At 37.6% G+C, this 17,179-nt stretch overlaps 1 protein-coding gene across 1 annotated transcript in view; it reads left to right on the forward strand.

The window, feature by feature from the left end:
* The window catches only part of ARAP2 (ArfGAP with RhoGAP domain, ankyrin repeat and PH domain 2), a 196,585-nt gene extending 182,571 nt beyond the window's left edge, over positions 1-14,014 (forward strand). Inside the window, exons 32-33 of the mRNA XM_073342319.1 lie at positions 3,813-3,944; positions 11,331-14,014. Of these exons, the coding sequence (XP_073198420.1) occupies positions 3,813-3,944; positions 11,331-11,678 (480 nt within the window). The 3' untranslated portion in view covers positions 11,679-14,014. The remainder of the gene's footprint in view (positions 1-3,812; positions 3,945-11,330) is intronic.
* The last annotated feature ends 3,165 nt before the right edge of the window (positions 14,015-17,179 follow it).

The raw sequence follows: 17,179 nt of genomic DNA on the forward strand, positions 1-17,179 counted from the left end.
CTTATACAAGATGCATTGGCATGATATCTGAACACATTTCTGTGGATAGATTTTTAGACAGTAGGGTTCATTTGTTTGAATAGTGTGATGAACCTAGATTTGAACTTCAAGATGAATGTAAAGAAGGCATATAGGTGTCAAGATATTTGCATTAAATTATCCAAAGGTAGAGTCTTTGCCGTTAGAAGAGGAAGAAGCCTAACTTGGTGATAGACCCATTTTCTCTTACTCCGTAGAAACTTTTGCTCTTTAGCTGAACAGTGTGGTATTCAGGGAAGATATTACTTATTAATCCTTTTCTTTTTCCCTCCTCTGATGAGGTAGGTACCATAGTGTTGTAAAGTTTATCCCACTATAACCTAATTATTCTAGTTTTCTGGCTTCAATTGGAGAAGTTTGGGTTAGTATGGAAATTATTAATTTTGTATTTTGATTGGTAAACAGTAAAAAAAAAAAAAAAAAAAAGCCTAAAATAGGATCATAGTTTTCCTTAAGCGTGTGGCATGGTCATCCCATGGGATATGGCTCAAGTCCAGTCTTGAATTTAATAAAACTAGTCTGGACAAAAGACACTTAACATAGTTATCTAGGAAATAAGGTATTGATGGGAAGATGAGGAAAAAAGATCTTTTCCAATTCTAATTTCTGTGTGCATGTATTCCTCTGAGCACATCATGGGGCTGACAAGTAAAGCCAAAATTAGCACCCTGATGAAGATATACCTTCAAGTACGTAGGCAGTAATTCTGCTTAATACTGCAAATAAGGGAACCTTGTTTCTTTGCTTAGAAAGAAAATTTGTTATTTGGAGTGCAAAACCTCTTTATGAAAGCCAGTTGAATATGTGACCCTTTTAAACTAAACAAATACATGCAGAATTCTTGCAGTATATTCCATGGAGAATTTTTAAAAGTTTAGAAAACTCTTGAAGAATTTCAGAAATCATTGTAAGTTGAGCATCAGAAATTCTCTCTTCAGTTGCTTTGAAATAACATTCTGCATCCATCGGATAAATGCAATGCAAACACTGCCTGTTTCTCTGAGCTCAACCTTCCCAGAGACTTTCCACCTCGTTGAATCCATCAGGGACTAATGGCGTAACTGAGGAATGGTTACAGTTCTTTAATTATAATATGCTGTGGAGGAAGAAACTGCAATATTTGGGCATGCTGAGAAGGAAGAGTGAAAGATGATCTCCAAGTTATAAGCCTGGGTGATAAACATATCTTGTCTGAATTTAGAGGCCATGTACTTATGGCAGCAAACACGTACTCTTTCTCTTATGCCTGCATTTTGTGCTTTGCAAGACCAATCTACAGACTCTTCGCTCTTGAATAATATTTACAAGGTAGACTGGATATATTATATGTTCTCTTCTGAAAAGACAAAGATGTTTTGATATATTTCTGTTGACAAGAGCCACCTAGATGAGTCAGAACTATGAATAAGTAAATTTTAATTTTGCCTAATGAGTTGCAAATATTCATAATTTATTATTTACTGTTCAGTTAAAACTGTTACAGACACACGGGGTGGGATTCACAAGGGGGACTTAAGATCTGAAGTCCCACATTCAGGCTCCACCTGACCACCTTAAAGTCACCAGCTGGGCATGCGCACAGCCATCTAACTCCTGCCACTGCCCAGTGCCTAACTCTCAACCGAATTCACAACATAGGCATTTCCCCCCACACCTATCTTACTTTTGGGGCCCATTCCAGTAGACTGTGCAAAGCATGCCTAAACCCACACTAAGCAGGAGGAAGAGTGGTTTGTCCTTTAGCCCAATGCTTAGAGCATTCAGGGTGTGGGAGACCTGGACTGAAAACTCTGTTGAGCTGATTTGACAAAGGGATTTTAAATGGGGTTTCCCACCTCTTAGGTGTGGTCCCTAACCACTGGGCTATTGGCCACGTTGGGGTGGGTCTCCCTCAATCTCCTATGTTAAAACTGTCTCACTTTGTTTAAATAATTAAATATTCATTGGACACCAAGGAAGTTAGTGTGACTCTATAGCCCAATTGTTAGGGTACACACCTGGGAGGCATGAGACCCAAGTTCAAGTCCTCCTGCCTCAATGATTATTTCCACACAGTAGAAAAGCTTCATCTGAAACCAGGTGAGTGTTCGCAAAAAGAAAAGGAGTACTTGTGGCACCTTAGAGACTAACCAATTTATTTGAGCATAAGCTTTCGTGAGCTACAGCTTACTTATTGCAATGCCTAAGTCTCCCTAGTGAATTCCACCCATAATTCTTTATACTAAAATGTAATTAATCCCTTCACCCAAAGAAATGGTGTTTCTACTTGCTGTCTACCTGTTTTATCGGCAAAGAGTTCAGTGGCACCTTATAGACTAACAGACGTGTTGGAGCATAAGCTTTCGTGGGTGAATACCCACTTCATCGGATGCATGTAGTGGAAATTTCCAGAGGCAGGTATAAATATGCAAGCAAGAATCAGGCTAGGGATAATGAGGTTAGTGCAATCAGGGAGGATGAGGCCCTCTTCTAGCAGTTGAGGTGTGAACACCAAAGGAGGAGAAACTGCTTTTGTAGTTGGCTAGCCAGTCACAGTCTTTGTTTAATCCTGAGCTGATGGTGTCAAATTTGAGGATGAACTGAAGCTCAGCAGTTTCTCTTTGAAGTCTGGTCCTGAAGTTTTTTTTGCTGCACGATGGCTACCTTTAAATCTGCTATTGTGTGTCCAGGGAGGTTGAAGTGTTCTCCTACAGGTCTTTGTATATTGCCATTCCTAATATCTGATTTGTGTCCATTTATCCTTTTACGTAGGGACTGTCCAGTTTGGCCGATGTACATAGCAGAGGGGCATTGCTGGCACATGATGGTGTATATTACATTGGTGGACATGCAGGTGAATGAACCGGTGATGGTGTGGCTGATCTGGTTAGGTCCTGTGATGGTGTCGCTGGTGTAGATATGTCCCAGATATGTCCCACATATCTACACCAGCGACACCATCGCAGGACCTAACCAGATCAGCCACACCATCACTGGTTCATTCACCTGCACGTCCACCAATGTAAGTGGGTATTCACCCGCGAAAGCTAATACTCCAATACGTCTGTTAGTCTATAAGGTGCCACAGGACTCTTTGCCGCTTTTACAGATCCAGACTAACACAGCTCCCCTCTGATACCTGTTTTATGTTTCAGCCATGAGGAGATTACATGTTGTAGGTTAAGATTTTTAAAGATTTTCTACTGAGTACATTTAATCCTTTGGGATGGGCGGGGAAGATGTATGACTAAATCCCCTGAAGTTCCTTGGAAGTCTGAACCATAACTGTTATGACAACTTATAGTAATAGTTATAGTATAGTTATAACTTATAGTAATAAATTAGGGGTATAAATGTTCCCTTACATTTAAACATTTACTTTCATATTGGGTCAGATAATTGTATTTATATATACAATTTATGTAGAATTTTGGAGCTAGAAAGCAAAATAGACACATTTGTTTTCCTAAATGTTGATTTTTTGTTCTATTGCCAATAGATATGTTTTGATATATAGTGTGGAGGGAACACCTCTGGAACATAGTATACTAAGACCTTAAAGCTCTGTTCACTTAGCATCTTGCAGTCCTCCAGCAATACTTCTGATGCATTTGTAGAAGCATCAACATAATTATAAAAAAAACATGCTCCTGTTATCTTAAAAAAAAAAAAGTCATTGTTTTATGTGGAGCGATAGTACAACATAGTATATAGGCTTACTAAGGCAATTTTGTACATAAAAAGCAGTGTATAGAGTAAGGAATGCCAAGAGTAAGGAATTTTTGTTTCAACAGCACAGTGATATATGGCCACCAGCTGGAAAAGCAAGAAAACAGTCTATCACTAAAAATCCAAAGATTGGAGGCTTACCTTTAATTCCCATTCAGCAGGAGAAAAATACTTCTAAAACCAGAGGAAATGCAGAGGTAAGCTGGTGGTTAAAGTTTGTGTTGAACTTTAATTACAATGCTATATTTTGTTGTCCTTTTTAGATAGTCCAGGAGCAATACTCTCTCTGGAGTTGGATAAATGTGAGATGTAGATGTTTCTAATGTTAGTGTCCTTTGTATTGCTTTGCCATTAAAGGAATAGTTACGACAATGTAATTAAATGCATTATGAGCTAGCCCTGTGGCAAGTTGGTAAATTAACACTGGATTTGTTTAGTAAGAGCCACCCATTAGAATTAAATGGGATTTTTACCATGAATGTTACTACAAATTAATAAGGATTTTTTTTAAATAAAGTCCTTGATGATATAGCTTTGTGTGTGTACTGTACCATATATTTTCCTGTCTCCAAAGCAGCCTTGCACTTTTAGGTATCTATCCTAAAATATTAGTAGCAAAGAGCTGCATTTGAAAATTAAGTTAAGATGGAACTAAATGCTGTACATTTCAATTATAACATTATTAGGTTGTGATACAGCATGGTCAGAAGGCAGTAGGAGAGTGTTAGAAGTCTTATTCCCTGCAGAGGGAAGAAAGTATGCTATAGATTAATTAAAGCACAGGAAGCCAGTTAAAGCACCTGAAGCCAGTCACCTGATAAAACTCCCCTGCTTCAGTCAGACAAGGAAAGGAGTTGAAGCAGAGTCAATTGGTGTTGGAGTAGAGAGCAGTTTGGAGGAGTTGAAGCAGAGTGGATTGGTGTTGGAGCAGAGAGCAGTTTGGAGGGAAGCAGAGGAGAGTTTGGAGAAGTGCTGTGGTGGGCTAAGAAGACCAAGACCCTAGGTAAAGGGACACCTGGTTTGTGCAGAGGGAGGGCAGGAAGCCCCACAAGCTGAAGGGCAGGGGAGAGAAGTAGTCCAGGGGAAGGAACTGCTAGTTCAAGCAGTTTACTGCTATCCCTGGGCTGGGACCCGGAGTAGAGGGTGGGCCCAGGTACCTCCCTCTCCACTTCCCTCCTGTAGAACACTAGTAGAGCAGTTAATACCCCAGTCCAGGGGTGAGAAATGGTGCCCTGAACCGTCCCCAAGAAGAGAGAGCGCGAGACCCATCAAAGTAGTGCCAGCAATTTGCCACAAGGCTTACAGAATAAGAAGTCTGGAGCAATGGTAACAGCTGTTTGCAGTGACTTACTCAAGTGCCACTAGACTTCTCAGATGAATGGTGTTTCTCAGTCTTAACATAAGTGATTTATCGGATGAACCATTAGCACCCAAAAAAGGAGCACTGAGGTGGAACATAGGAATGGGGAACATTTTGAGTGTGGAACAGAACAGTTGCTACCATTGACCCTACATAATAGTAATAACAACTAACTGTTGTATGTTTTTCATCAGTAGGCCTCAAAGCACTTAACAAGCGGGTAAGCATCCTTTTCCCCATTTTACAGATCAAGAAACTGAAGTACAAGGAGGTGAAGTGACTTGTTCAAGGCAACCCACTCACAGAACTAAGAATAGACCCCAGGTCTCCAAAGTCAGAGTTTAATGCTTTATCCACTAAGCCATACTGCCTCCCTGAGGCAGATGCATGTGTGATACAGTTAGTCAGTCTCTTCAGGCAATTCTGACATTGCTTCCTAAATGGACACTGAGTTCTGTTAACTCTATTTTTTTTTATTCAATCTCCTTTACTCATTCAAAGACCTCCTTTAAATTTACCTTGTTCTATAGTTATTCAATAACCCCTTTTATTCCTACCATTTAAAATATTTTTTCCTGTAAAAAAGAGAAACTTACCATGCAATTGAAGGAACCCCATAATCTTGTTTTCATACTTTCCTTTTGCTTGATGTCACAAGTACAATGTAATGTTTATTATACTATCTTTAAGCTAGCTGGAGATTGAGCATTTTTTGGAAGTAAAGATTTTACCTTTCTTTCTTGAACTACATAATTTTGAATCTAAACATTACCAGGACCACCTTGATTTTGTTGTGCCCTGTTGGCAAGAACTCCATTATGTCATGACAAACATGTGGCAGTCATATCAGAAAAAGGATTATAATTAGTGCTCATAGTGATGTGAAACCTTAATGTTAATAACTAACTCTGCCATAAAAAAGAATCGAACTTGATATATAAAAATAGAGCTACACAGGTCCTGTTTGAATACCTTAAGAAAATTAGAATAAAACTAAGCATTGGAAAGGGTAAACTAGCATTTTTTGCATATATTGTTGGAATCTAAATTAGTCGTCTTAAAGTATGCAACTGAGATAGTTCAAAAGGAGGAGGAGGAAAAATAACATTTCAGTTTAACCAACAAAGGATTTGATTCCAAACTTATGAAGGTAACCATTTCAGTTGTGGCATGCATTTTCATTCCTTTTGATACAATAGACTGTTAAACACACGATGGTAATGTCCTCAGATCTGTATAAAGAATAGCTACAAACTTTCCCATCTCATTGTTTACCCCCTTTCTAGATCATTTATGAATATGTTGAACAGTGCAAATTGTTGAGGCACCCTGCTATTTACCCTTCCCTTTCGCCCCCCCTTCTGAAAACAGACCATTCCTATCCTTTGTTTTCCATCTTTTAACCAGTTAGTGAACCATGAGAGAATCTTGCCTCTTATCCCATGGCTGCTTACTTTGAGCCTTTGGTGTAGGATCTTCTCAAAGGCTTTCTGAAAGTCCAAGTACACTATATTCACATGCTTGTTGAGACCCTCAAAGAATTCTAATAAATTGGTGAGGCATGATTTCCCTTTGCAAAAGCCATGTTGACTCCTCCCCAACATATCGTGTTCATCTATGTGTCTGATAATTCTGTTCTTTACTATAGTTCCAACCAATTTGCCTGATACTGAAGCTAGACTTACTGACCTATGATTGCCAGGATCACCTCTGGAGCCTTTTTAAAAAATCGACTTTACATTAGCTATCTTCATCATCTGGTACAGAGGCTGATTTAAATGATAGGTTAGATAACCCAGTTAGTAGTTCTAAAGTTTCGTGTCTGAGTTCCTTCAGAACTTCTTGAGTAATGCCATCTGGTCCTGGTGACTTATGAATGTTTTAATTTATCTATTTATTCAAAAACCTCCTCTATTGACACTCCAGTCTGGAATAGTTCCTCAGATTTGCCACCTAAAAAGAATGGCTCCGGTGAAAATATCCCTCACGTCCTTTGCAGTGAAGACCTATGGAAAGAATTCATTTAGCTCCTCTACAGCAGCCTTGTCTTCCTTGAGTTTTCCTTTAGCACCTTGATTGTCCAGTGGCCCCATTGATAGTTTGGCAGGCTTCCTGATACTGAAGCAATTGAAAAAAAAATTAATATAATAGTAGTATAAAGGTAGCAGAAAGCTGATTTGCTAAGAAACCCATAGATCAATTTAAAAAAAAAAAGGCTATATGAGGAAAATGATACCAACAAAGTTCAGGACATACTTTTCTGCACTGATTCGTATTTGAAGGAATTTTGCTGCACATGGACAAATAAAATATGTAGCACAAAATATAAATGTATGAAAAACATTTACCAGTAAAGTTTAAATTAAAAATATGAAAGGTAATGGGTAAATAGAATTAACCAATGTGCAACATCTTTAGCAGTATGTGCTGAAAGCACTAACTTATAATAATGTTTTTAGAAGTTTATTACACTACATCAAATGACTAAAATAAAAATATCCCACTTAGAGTAATTAAGCAATTATTAACCAGCTTCATGTTCCAGCACTGTTGCAAAATAGCTATGATATCAGCATCGGAACAGGATCTGGACAGCTGTGTCGGGGATGACTGCTGTGGGAATGAAAGGGAAAAAATAGGTGAAAATCCTGTCTCCATTTTAGTTGACAGCAAAACTCCCATCAACTTCAGCAGAGCCTGAATTTCACTCTTAATATTTAGTGTACTCGGTATCACATAAATGGTAAAAATTGTACCACCTTCCTCAAAGGATCTGCTCTCTGTATGTATTCTGAATTGTGTCTACTTACTTGGCTGATTAAAGTGAGGTCGGGGGAGATAACGGGGGTTATTGCTTTTTTTCATCTTGTTAGCTTTGAAAAGCCAACACAGGTAAAAGACAGCATGTAAGATAGATTTGTCCATTCTTGTACATCATCATCAGAATTATTACTAAATTAAATTTTACACCTCTGCAATCCCATTGACAGAAATGGTGTTGCACAGATGTAACTGAGGACATAATTTGGTCTGACCAATCTTTGTTACTGGTTATATGCAGAAGGAAAAAGGATCCTAGTTTGACTTCCAGATTATCATTATTATACCCATATTGTTTTTGCAGAGCTGGCAGTTAGAGGAAAATATCATTTTATTGTAAAACAGTTACATTTTGATATGGAAATCACTGGGAGAACAATATGGTAATTCTGAACACAGGTCACCTTAGACTAGTGTTTGAAGCACATTACTAGTATGGGAAATTGCTTAGCTCTGTATCTTCTGTATAGTCTTATGTCCTTCTTTACCTTGTACAGCTGGCTTCATCAATTTCCTGGGTTTTATACAACATGCAAATGATAAATTATACATGTGCTGAGCCTATACCAGTGCCACTGAAAAAGTTCTCTGTGTGAGTGATATGCCCCACTTTAAGTAGAAGGAATATATATGGATCTGGTAGTGTATTTCGAAACAGAAGATACTTTTCAAAAGTGATTATTGTTTTAGGCCTTTTCCAATTTCATGTCAGAGCAACTTTGGGAAAGAACAAGGACAAAGAGAGCTCACTGTACCCAATTTAGCAAGGAGCTATATTGTGTTTTAAGAAATGTAATCACTATTTTGCTTCTTAGAAGATGCAAAATTGAAACATGGTTTTACTAGGGGTTGTAAATAAAATGCATTCTTCCAGATTGAATTTCAAGGCAGTAATTTAATACCATGGCTTGCTGACATTTAGAAAGCCCTCCAGCCATGTTACTGCATCTTCTGATCAAAATCGAACTCCTCATTTAAAGAGCCCCAGGGAATACACCAAAAAGTTATTTTGTATGTATTTATGAAGATTTTTTTTATTCAGGGTCATCATACTTATTAATTGAACTCTATTTTGTTTGTAGAGGTTTGCAGAATTACTGTTCAGACTTTATATTCTTAATATACATGGAAAATGAGACCATCCACCGCTATTAGACAGGATAGAACTACTGCAACAGTGAGGTTTTGGGGCAGCTTCTGAACTCCCTTGCACACTTGTGTAGTGATTCTTGGCCACTGTCAACACGTAAACACATTACAGCCACTAACCGTGCTATCACTCCCTATTTCTGTGCTGGCCTACAGAGAGCCAGGGGTAGAGCCTTAGCTGGTGTAAATTGTCGTAGCTCTGTAGAAGTCAGTAGAGAAATGACAGCTTACACCAGAAAAGGATCTGGCCTATATATATAAGCCAGTTTTAGCACATGCAAGGGTATGAAGTGCCCATGCTTGGTCATTCTAAGGCTGACGTTCCCCCAGGTATCAGAACGCCATAATTCCATTAGCATCCACAGCGAAGTTGCTTCTGGGTGAATTTCACTCATAATGAATGGGAACTATAGTATCAGCAACCTTAACTCTCAATTCTTTCTTAGGAAAAAAATCTATTTTAAAATGTCATTAGTTTATTTTGCCCAAATGCAATGACAAAATATTATTATTCTTTTAAATACTGTGTGAATGTTGATTCAGCTGAAATTTAAGAAGTTGAGTAGAGACTACTTTAGTAGATAAAGAATGCTTGAGCTTTGGAGATGGGAGTTCACTTCCTTACTATGTATTTTGTTCCTTTTCCTTCCCTTTTGCCCAGTTAGGGGACTGGAATACATTTTTTTTTTCCAAGAGTGCTGTCCACTTGACTGCACCAACCAGACAAACAAGTTGTGTACTGTTGACAGTGGCATGCTCAAATCCCCTACGCCGGGGTTCTGAAATTTTTTCCCCCGAGGCCCATGTGTGTAACTACCATAGGCTCTTGTCAACTGCTGGAAATGGCTCACCTTGATTATCACTACAAAAGGTTTTATTTCACACACACACACACACACACACCCCTGCTCTCCTGCTGGTAATAGCTCACCTTAAATGATCACTCTGGTTACAGTGTGTATGGTAACACCCATTGTTTCATGTTCTCTGTGTATATAAATCTCCCCACTGTATTTTCCACAGCGTGCATCCAATGAAGTGAGCTGTAGCCCACGAAAGCTTATGCTCAAATAAATTTGTTAGTCTCTAAGGTGCCAGAAGTACTCCTTTTCTTTTTGCGATAAGCTCTGTAGCTCATTATTAACACTTCTTGAGGAAAATTATTAAATTTAATTATTACATACATATAAACTGCGATATTGTAAATAAACAATGTACATGTTTACTTTTCATTTTAATGTAATAATAGAAATCCCTAGCAATATGCACTCAAAAAAATGCTTGAAGATCTTTGAAATGAAACCGTTTTCGTAAAGCTTTAAAAAAAATGTTGAGAGCGAATTGTGTTGTGGTCAAACAGGAAAACACAATTTTGTATAAAACTGAACAAAAAGCAACACAACAATGTTAACAATTTTGTTAAAAATGCTTATTTCATTTTAAAACAAAATGGTTGTCCAATTTTGAACGTTACATTGTGTTCAGTTTTTTTAGTGTAAAATGTGAGTTTCTCTGCTGTGTAAGTAAAGACCCAATCCTATTCTCAACTAATTAGAAAAGGAACAAATATTGTAATAAAATGTAAAATAACTTACAGACAAGGAGTCTTCTTAATGGGATGGATGTGCCTGCTTTTCCTTGCAGTTTTTCCAGCTGGGGACATACATTAGTGAGGCGCATCCTGATCTCATCTTCACTTTTCAGCCTTTCAGCCTTTCAGCCAACTGAGGGTGCAGGCAGGGGGTAGCTAGGGGCTGTCTGTGTGCAAGAAGGTAGCCCAGGATGCAGACAGGGATACCTCGGGGTTGTGTGGGGGCAGGGGGCAGATGGGGGTAGCTAGGGGTTGTGTGCAGAGGTGGGGGTAACTCAGGGTGCCAGCAGGGGTGTAATTCAGGATGCGGACAGGAGGTAGCTAGGGGCTGTGTGCCAAGAGGGGTCTAGCTCAGGATGCGGGGAGGGGCTGTGCCTGAGAGACTGCTGCTGCTATGGTGCCTGTCCATGCGCTCAGTCCCTAGTTGACACAGTGGGGGCAGCTCCGCTCCTTGGGGCTGTGTGCATGCCGAGTCGGGCCTGGCCATGGCTTCGTACACCATTACTGTGGCCAGAACTATTAGCTATGCTGCCCCAGCTCTTCAGCAAAATTGATTTTTCTTGTAAGCTGTTACGTAAAGTAATGAGCAAAACTCACAATCTCAATATTATTGAATATTGTGTTAATTTGAACCATTGTTTCTGATTTCTTGTCTTTATTCAGCATATTAACGATGGAAAGCTGACATTCAGTGAACAAGATGAAAATGACATCGTGGAAGAAAAAAAGAATTTAAAAGAAAGAGCACATATCGTGGCACAGTGCCTAGACCACAAGGAGGAGAAAGTGAGAAACCATGTAAAAAAACATCGAAGCTTGATCTGTGTTGAGGACACAGGTGCTGACATTGCTGACTTACACCAAAGTCCCTATAAAGAATCAAGGACACTGAAGAAACATGAGAACAAAACAAACAAATCTAATTTGGAATCTGATAAGTTGCCACCAAATGTTATTCAGGAACTAAATACAGTTCTGCAGAAAAACAGAGCCCTCCACGAAGAAACCTAAAGCTGAATTTGTAAGAGACAGATCAAACAGGTCAAAAAACCTGATTATTCCAGGCATAAATAGCTTGTTTGTTAAAGTGTGTGTACAGTTTGTACAGTGTAGAGACGATGAAATGTGTTTATATACAGCTGCTGATTTTTAAATGACAATTATGTATGTGCTGGTAATATGACATAATTTAAGATTAAACAGAGTTTTTAAGTGTAGAAAATTCCTGGTATGAAACCCTGGAATTTAAAGCCAGTGGGAGTTTTGTCATTGACTTCAGTGGGGCCAGGATTTCACCCATCATTTTGAATGCAGACTTTGTTAGTGTTCTAACCAGAGTACTTCAATTGAAAATGACCATTTAAATGTTAAGTACAGTTTGCTTATGCTCTGTATGTCCAGAACCCTTTTCTCAATATGGGCGAAATCTTGTAAAAAGAGACCAAAGTGCACATACATACTGTGGTTGTCTAATAATATATAAGAATAAGTAACATGAGATAATCGGATGACAAATCTTGCAGTATCTTCTCTCCGCTAAACAGGTTGAAATTGATTTAAAGAAAGTGTATCTAGGGGACTGGCTAGCTCATATGATCAGGAATGTGAGGTAAAACTTTCATCTTTAGGTTCCTCTTTTGGATGTGACAAGCTTGGTAGTGACAAAGTTGTTATCTGATGGCTATGCAGTAATCACATGTGAAATGAATTTCCTTGTGAACAGATGGCTCAATCACAAAACCACCCATCAAACTGGCACTAATTCATCCTATCACAGAATGGCCAGGAATGAAATGAGCATGGAGACTAAATTATCCTTTCACCCTTAGAGGTGGTCCCACCAGATCAAGATGGAGCAAGACATTGATTGAGGCTGCAATCTGTGCTATAGCTCTTCTGAGGATAAAGAGAGGGTTCAGGCTCTACCAATCTAGTACCCTTCAGGAGCACTAAATTCATTAATATTGAGGAGGGAAGGGAAACTGCCATATTTCATCAAGCTTTATAAAGTGTAATATTGTCCTTATTTAATTAACAAGCATATTTTCTCATTTTTTTTCCTGTTGCCATATTTCTATGAAAGCAGAAGCAGTGTCCTCTGTGATTAGCTTGTTCCTCTTCCTGATATGAATGGATGTCATAACTGTCGTCGTTATGTCACAGTTATGTCTCATGGTGGTTAGCACTGAACACATCAGTCTGGAGGAAGTTAATTCTGAAAGAGAAAGCTGCCATCTCAATACAAGTGTCTTGGTAATCTGTATTTTCTGAAAGGAAGGACAGAAAAGCTACAATTTTATGGGTTTTTATAATGTTTTATTTTTAATAGTCTGCTGGAATGTAGCAGTAGCAAGGTTTCCTCTATCACTCACTTTGCACTTACTCTGTTCGATCGATTGTAAAATCTAAAAGCAAGTTTGTAATTTTTTCTTTTATTTTCCCCAGTGCACTTTTGATTATTTTGTTGGTCTTAATTTGTAGCATCAGCTTAAATCCCATTTGCTTAAGAGTGCTGAATGTGAAATACATTCTTAAATGTTTTCCTGAATCAGGGCCTATCTTTGTGGGAAGGACGATATTTCAGCAAAGTGCTTATGCTGTCTGTCTGAGGCTGGTCCTGAATTTACTGTTTACAGTTATTCATGTATTTCCACATAATTTTTTTCAGTGTCATCTTAAGATGATTGCATAGTTGATCTTTTATTGTGTCATTAAGACTGTTGTTCATTCTAGTGCAGAGGTCTCATGCACCACTGGATTCCCACATTAATAGATGAAAATGGAGTGGTGGGAGAGTTTTTTGTATTGGGTGGGTGTGCCCATATAAGAGAATAACATGTTCTATTTTAATCTTCACTGAAATACTGCAAAAAAGTCTTCTCCTGGTTTGACCATAGCTTGCACAGTTGCTGCAAAGGGTACTAAAAATGTAAGGAAAAAAGCTGCTTGCTTGAAAAAAAAATTCAAACTGAATATTGTTTACTTTTCAACTGTGGTTAAACTACCTGAATTTATGGCTGTTGGATTATCAGTGAAAATATTTCACCTAAAGTATAAATAATCTTTCAGTGTTTTCTACATGCGTAATACATATTGTTTGAACCATGGCACTGTTTAACTTAAACACAACTTCTGTAATAAAATGGAAGTGTGATTACATTCGTTTAAAATTCATTACTCGTGAGTCTCTGATTTCGATTCAAATTATTACCTGATGTTCAATCAGTATTGCACTAGTCACTGAGACTGGTCCAAGAACTGAAGAATAAATGTATTATCTGTAATAGTGTCGTAATGGCTGCTGTGTTTTGTATGTCATCTATTCTGGAATGGGATGGAAACTAATTTCCAGAGAATAAATATTTTCTTTAAATTGTGTTGTGTAATCTCTTCAGAAAAAAAAAAACATCAAGCCAGTGATAATTGTTGTAGCAATTATTTCTATGCATATCTCCATATCATTGCTACTAATCCTTGCAGTACCTTTGTATGGTAGTAATTAGTTATCCCCACCTTACAGATGAGGAAAGAAAGGCGGCAATTAAAATCTATGGTTTGCACAAATCATAAAGTGTCAGAGTTGGAATTAAAATTTAGGAATTAGTAAATCTCACGTCCTTTATTATATTAGACTCCCTACTTAGAAAAGCCAATAAAGATCCCTACTGTTTATCCACACAATGTCAGTTCTCTGTGCATTTTCAAGCTCTACTGAGAAAAGTTTTTAAAATACTGTTAGCCCAGCCGTTAAAAGAGCCACTGAAGAGTTAGCTAGATGTTGTTTTATCCTAGGAATAATCACCAAACTTACATTTCCAGGAAGTGAAAAAGATGATGATGTTTTGTATGTTGTAATACAGGTATGTTGTAATACAGAGAGTAACCTTCTCAATATACTTAGTGTTGCATATCTTAATTACTTTATAAATCCTTCTGGAATTATTATGGAAATGCACATTTATATTAATAGATTCTGAGGCCAGGAAGAACCACTGTGATCATCTAGTCTGACCTCCTATATAGTACAGGTCATAAAACTTCCCCAAAATAATTCCTAGAGCATAGTTTTTAGGAAAAACATCCTCTCTTGATTTAAAACTTGTCAGTGATGGAGAATCCACCACAACCCTTGGTAAATTGCCCCAATGGTTAGTTACTCTTGCCGTTAAAAACGTACACCATATTCTTCATTGAGATCAGAAAAATGTTCTATGCTGTACAATTTACTTCAGTTCATGGCTGACCTTATAATATGTGCTGTTCCTGGTGCTGCAGAATGCATTTCCTTGCAAATTATACCTTGGTTATATAAACAGTAATCCTTTTTTAAAGAACTCAGTTAGTATTGATTTATCTGGTATTGCAGACTACTTTGGAACTACTAATTTAGAATAAATTTGAGGTTTGCTGTATATATGAATAGTTTAATAACTTGTCATTTTCTTTCCTATCTTCATTACAATACATACTAATTAAAAGCTAATGATGTTGGTGTTCTGATATGTGCATATTTAAATTTTGCAATAGCTTAACAGTCTTCACTTGGGTGTCCTGCACTGAACTTTTTTTTGCTGTTTATTTTCCCTTTGCAGGCTATTTGCATGCTCAGGCTATCCATTTTAATTTTTCAAATTCATTATGAGGTAAGATATCTTGGACTTGCTCAGTCTGTATTTTTAGTGTGGTCTCTCCAGCTTTAAGAAACAATAAATAAATGATTGCGTCTGAAACTTTTTTAATTCATGAAAGATTGAGTGTTCGAGATAAAATAAATATACTACTTTGCACTCAATAAAAGCATCTAAGGACCACATCCTACCAAGTATCTAGTCAGCATTGTGAAACTCGTCTCATATGTTTAATGGTCCCAGTTCAGTAACGTATTTCACCATGTGCATAACTTTAAGCATATTGACAGACCCATTGACCTCCTTGGTAGATAGGGTTTTCAGGTGCTCTCAGGCTGCTTTCATTTAGATGCTTAAATATTCTTAGACTTCAATTCTTATGTGGTAACTAATTGTTTTCCCTCCTCCAACAGTGATATTATTATAATATAGACTTTAACAGGATACTCTATGATAAGTAGATATTTAGCAATTCTTCCAGAAATTAGAGATGACAATTTCAGATCCTTTCAAGACTTAAATGCAGAACGTATTTTAATGTGAAGGTCTTTTAAACAGCCCTACAAATTGTCTCAACCTGGGCAACTTTTCTTACTAGTGCCTTCCCTATGTGGGTTCTGTGGGTAGTTATACACACAGTCACACTTTCACACATTCCAAAAAATAAAATGAAGTAAGGCTGGGATATATAGCCCACCTAATAAAAACAAAAGATGGAATATAGAAAAGGGAAAAATGTGATAACTAAATGATAGGGTGTTTATGAACTCTTCAGCTCTTGTAGTCTTCTAGACTCTTGAGTGCAGGCTCTGGAACTAGAAAGAAGAAACCAGACAGTTATATTCTATTAGCACAACATTTCTTGCTTATGGACGAGCTCTGAGTGCTGGGAAAGACTGGGAAAGTCTGGGAAAGACTGGCTAAGGCTGGCATGGCCTGTTTGTCGATGTCATGATTTAGAGCTGTCGATTAATTGCAGTCAACTCACATGGTTAACTCCAAAAAAAATTAATCATGATTTTAAAAAATTAATTGCACTGTTAAATAATAGAATACCAATTGAAATTTATTAAATATTTTGGATGTTTTTGTACATTTTCAAATATATATTTAAATTACAACAGAGAATACAAAGTGTACAGTGCTCACTTTATATTATTTTTATTACAAATATTTGCACTGTAAAAATGATAAACAAAAGAAATAGTATTTTTCAATTCACCTCATACAAGTACTGTAGTGCAATCTCTTCATCGTGAAAGTGCAACTTACAAATGTAGATTTTTTTTTTGTTACATAACTGCACTCAAAAACAAAACAATGTAAAACTTTAGAGCCTACAAGTCCACTCAGTCCTACTTTTTATTCAGCCAATTGCTAAGGCGCACAGGCTTGTCTACAATTATGGGAGATAATGCTGCCCACTTCTTATTTATTGCAAGGTGTTTACATGCCAGATATGCTAAACATTCATATGCCCCTTCATGCTTCAGCCACCATTTCAGAGCACTTGCTTCCATGCTGATGATGCTCATTAAAAAAATAATGCATTAATTAAATGTGTGACTCAACTCCTTGGGGGAGAATTATGAGTCTCCTGATCTGTTTTACTTGCATTCTGCCATATATTTCATGTTATAGCAGTCTCCGATGATGACCCAGCACATGTTGGTTTTAAGAATACTTTCACTGCAGCTTTCACAAAACGCAAAGAAGGCACCGATGTGAGATTTCTAAAGATAGCTACAGCACTCGACCCAAGGTTTTAAGAATCTGAAGTGCCTTCCAAAAGTGAGATGGGTGAGTTGTGGAGCATGCTTTCAGAAGTCTTAAAAGAGCAACGCTCTGATGCGGAAACTACAGACCCCGACCCATCAAAAAAAA

This window comes from Lepidochelys kempii, chromosome 4 (assembly GCF_965140285.1).
Source record: "Lepidochelys kempii isolate rLepKem1 chromosome 4, rLepKem1.hap1, whole genome shotgun sequence".
Classification (NCBI taxonomy): Eukaryota; Metazoa; Chordata; order Testudines; family Cheloniidae; genus Lepidochelys; species Lepidochelys kempii.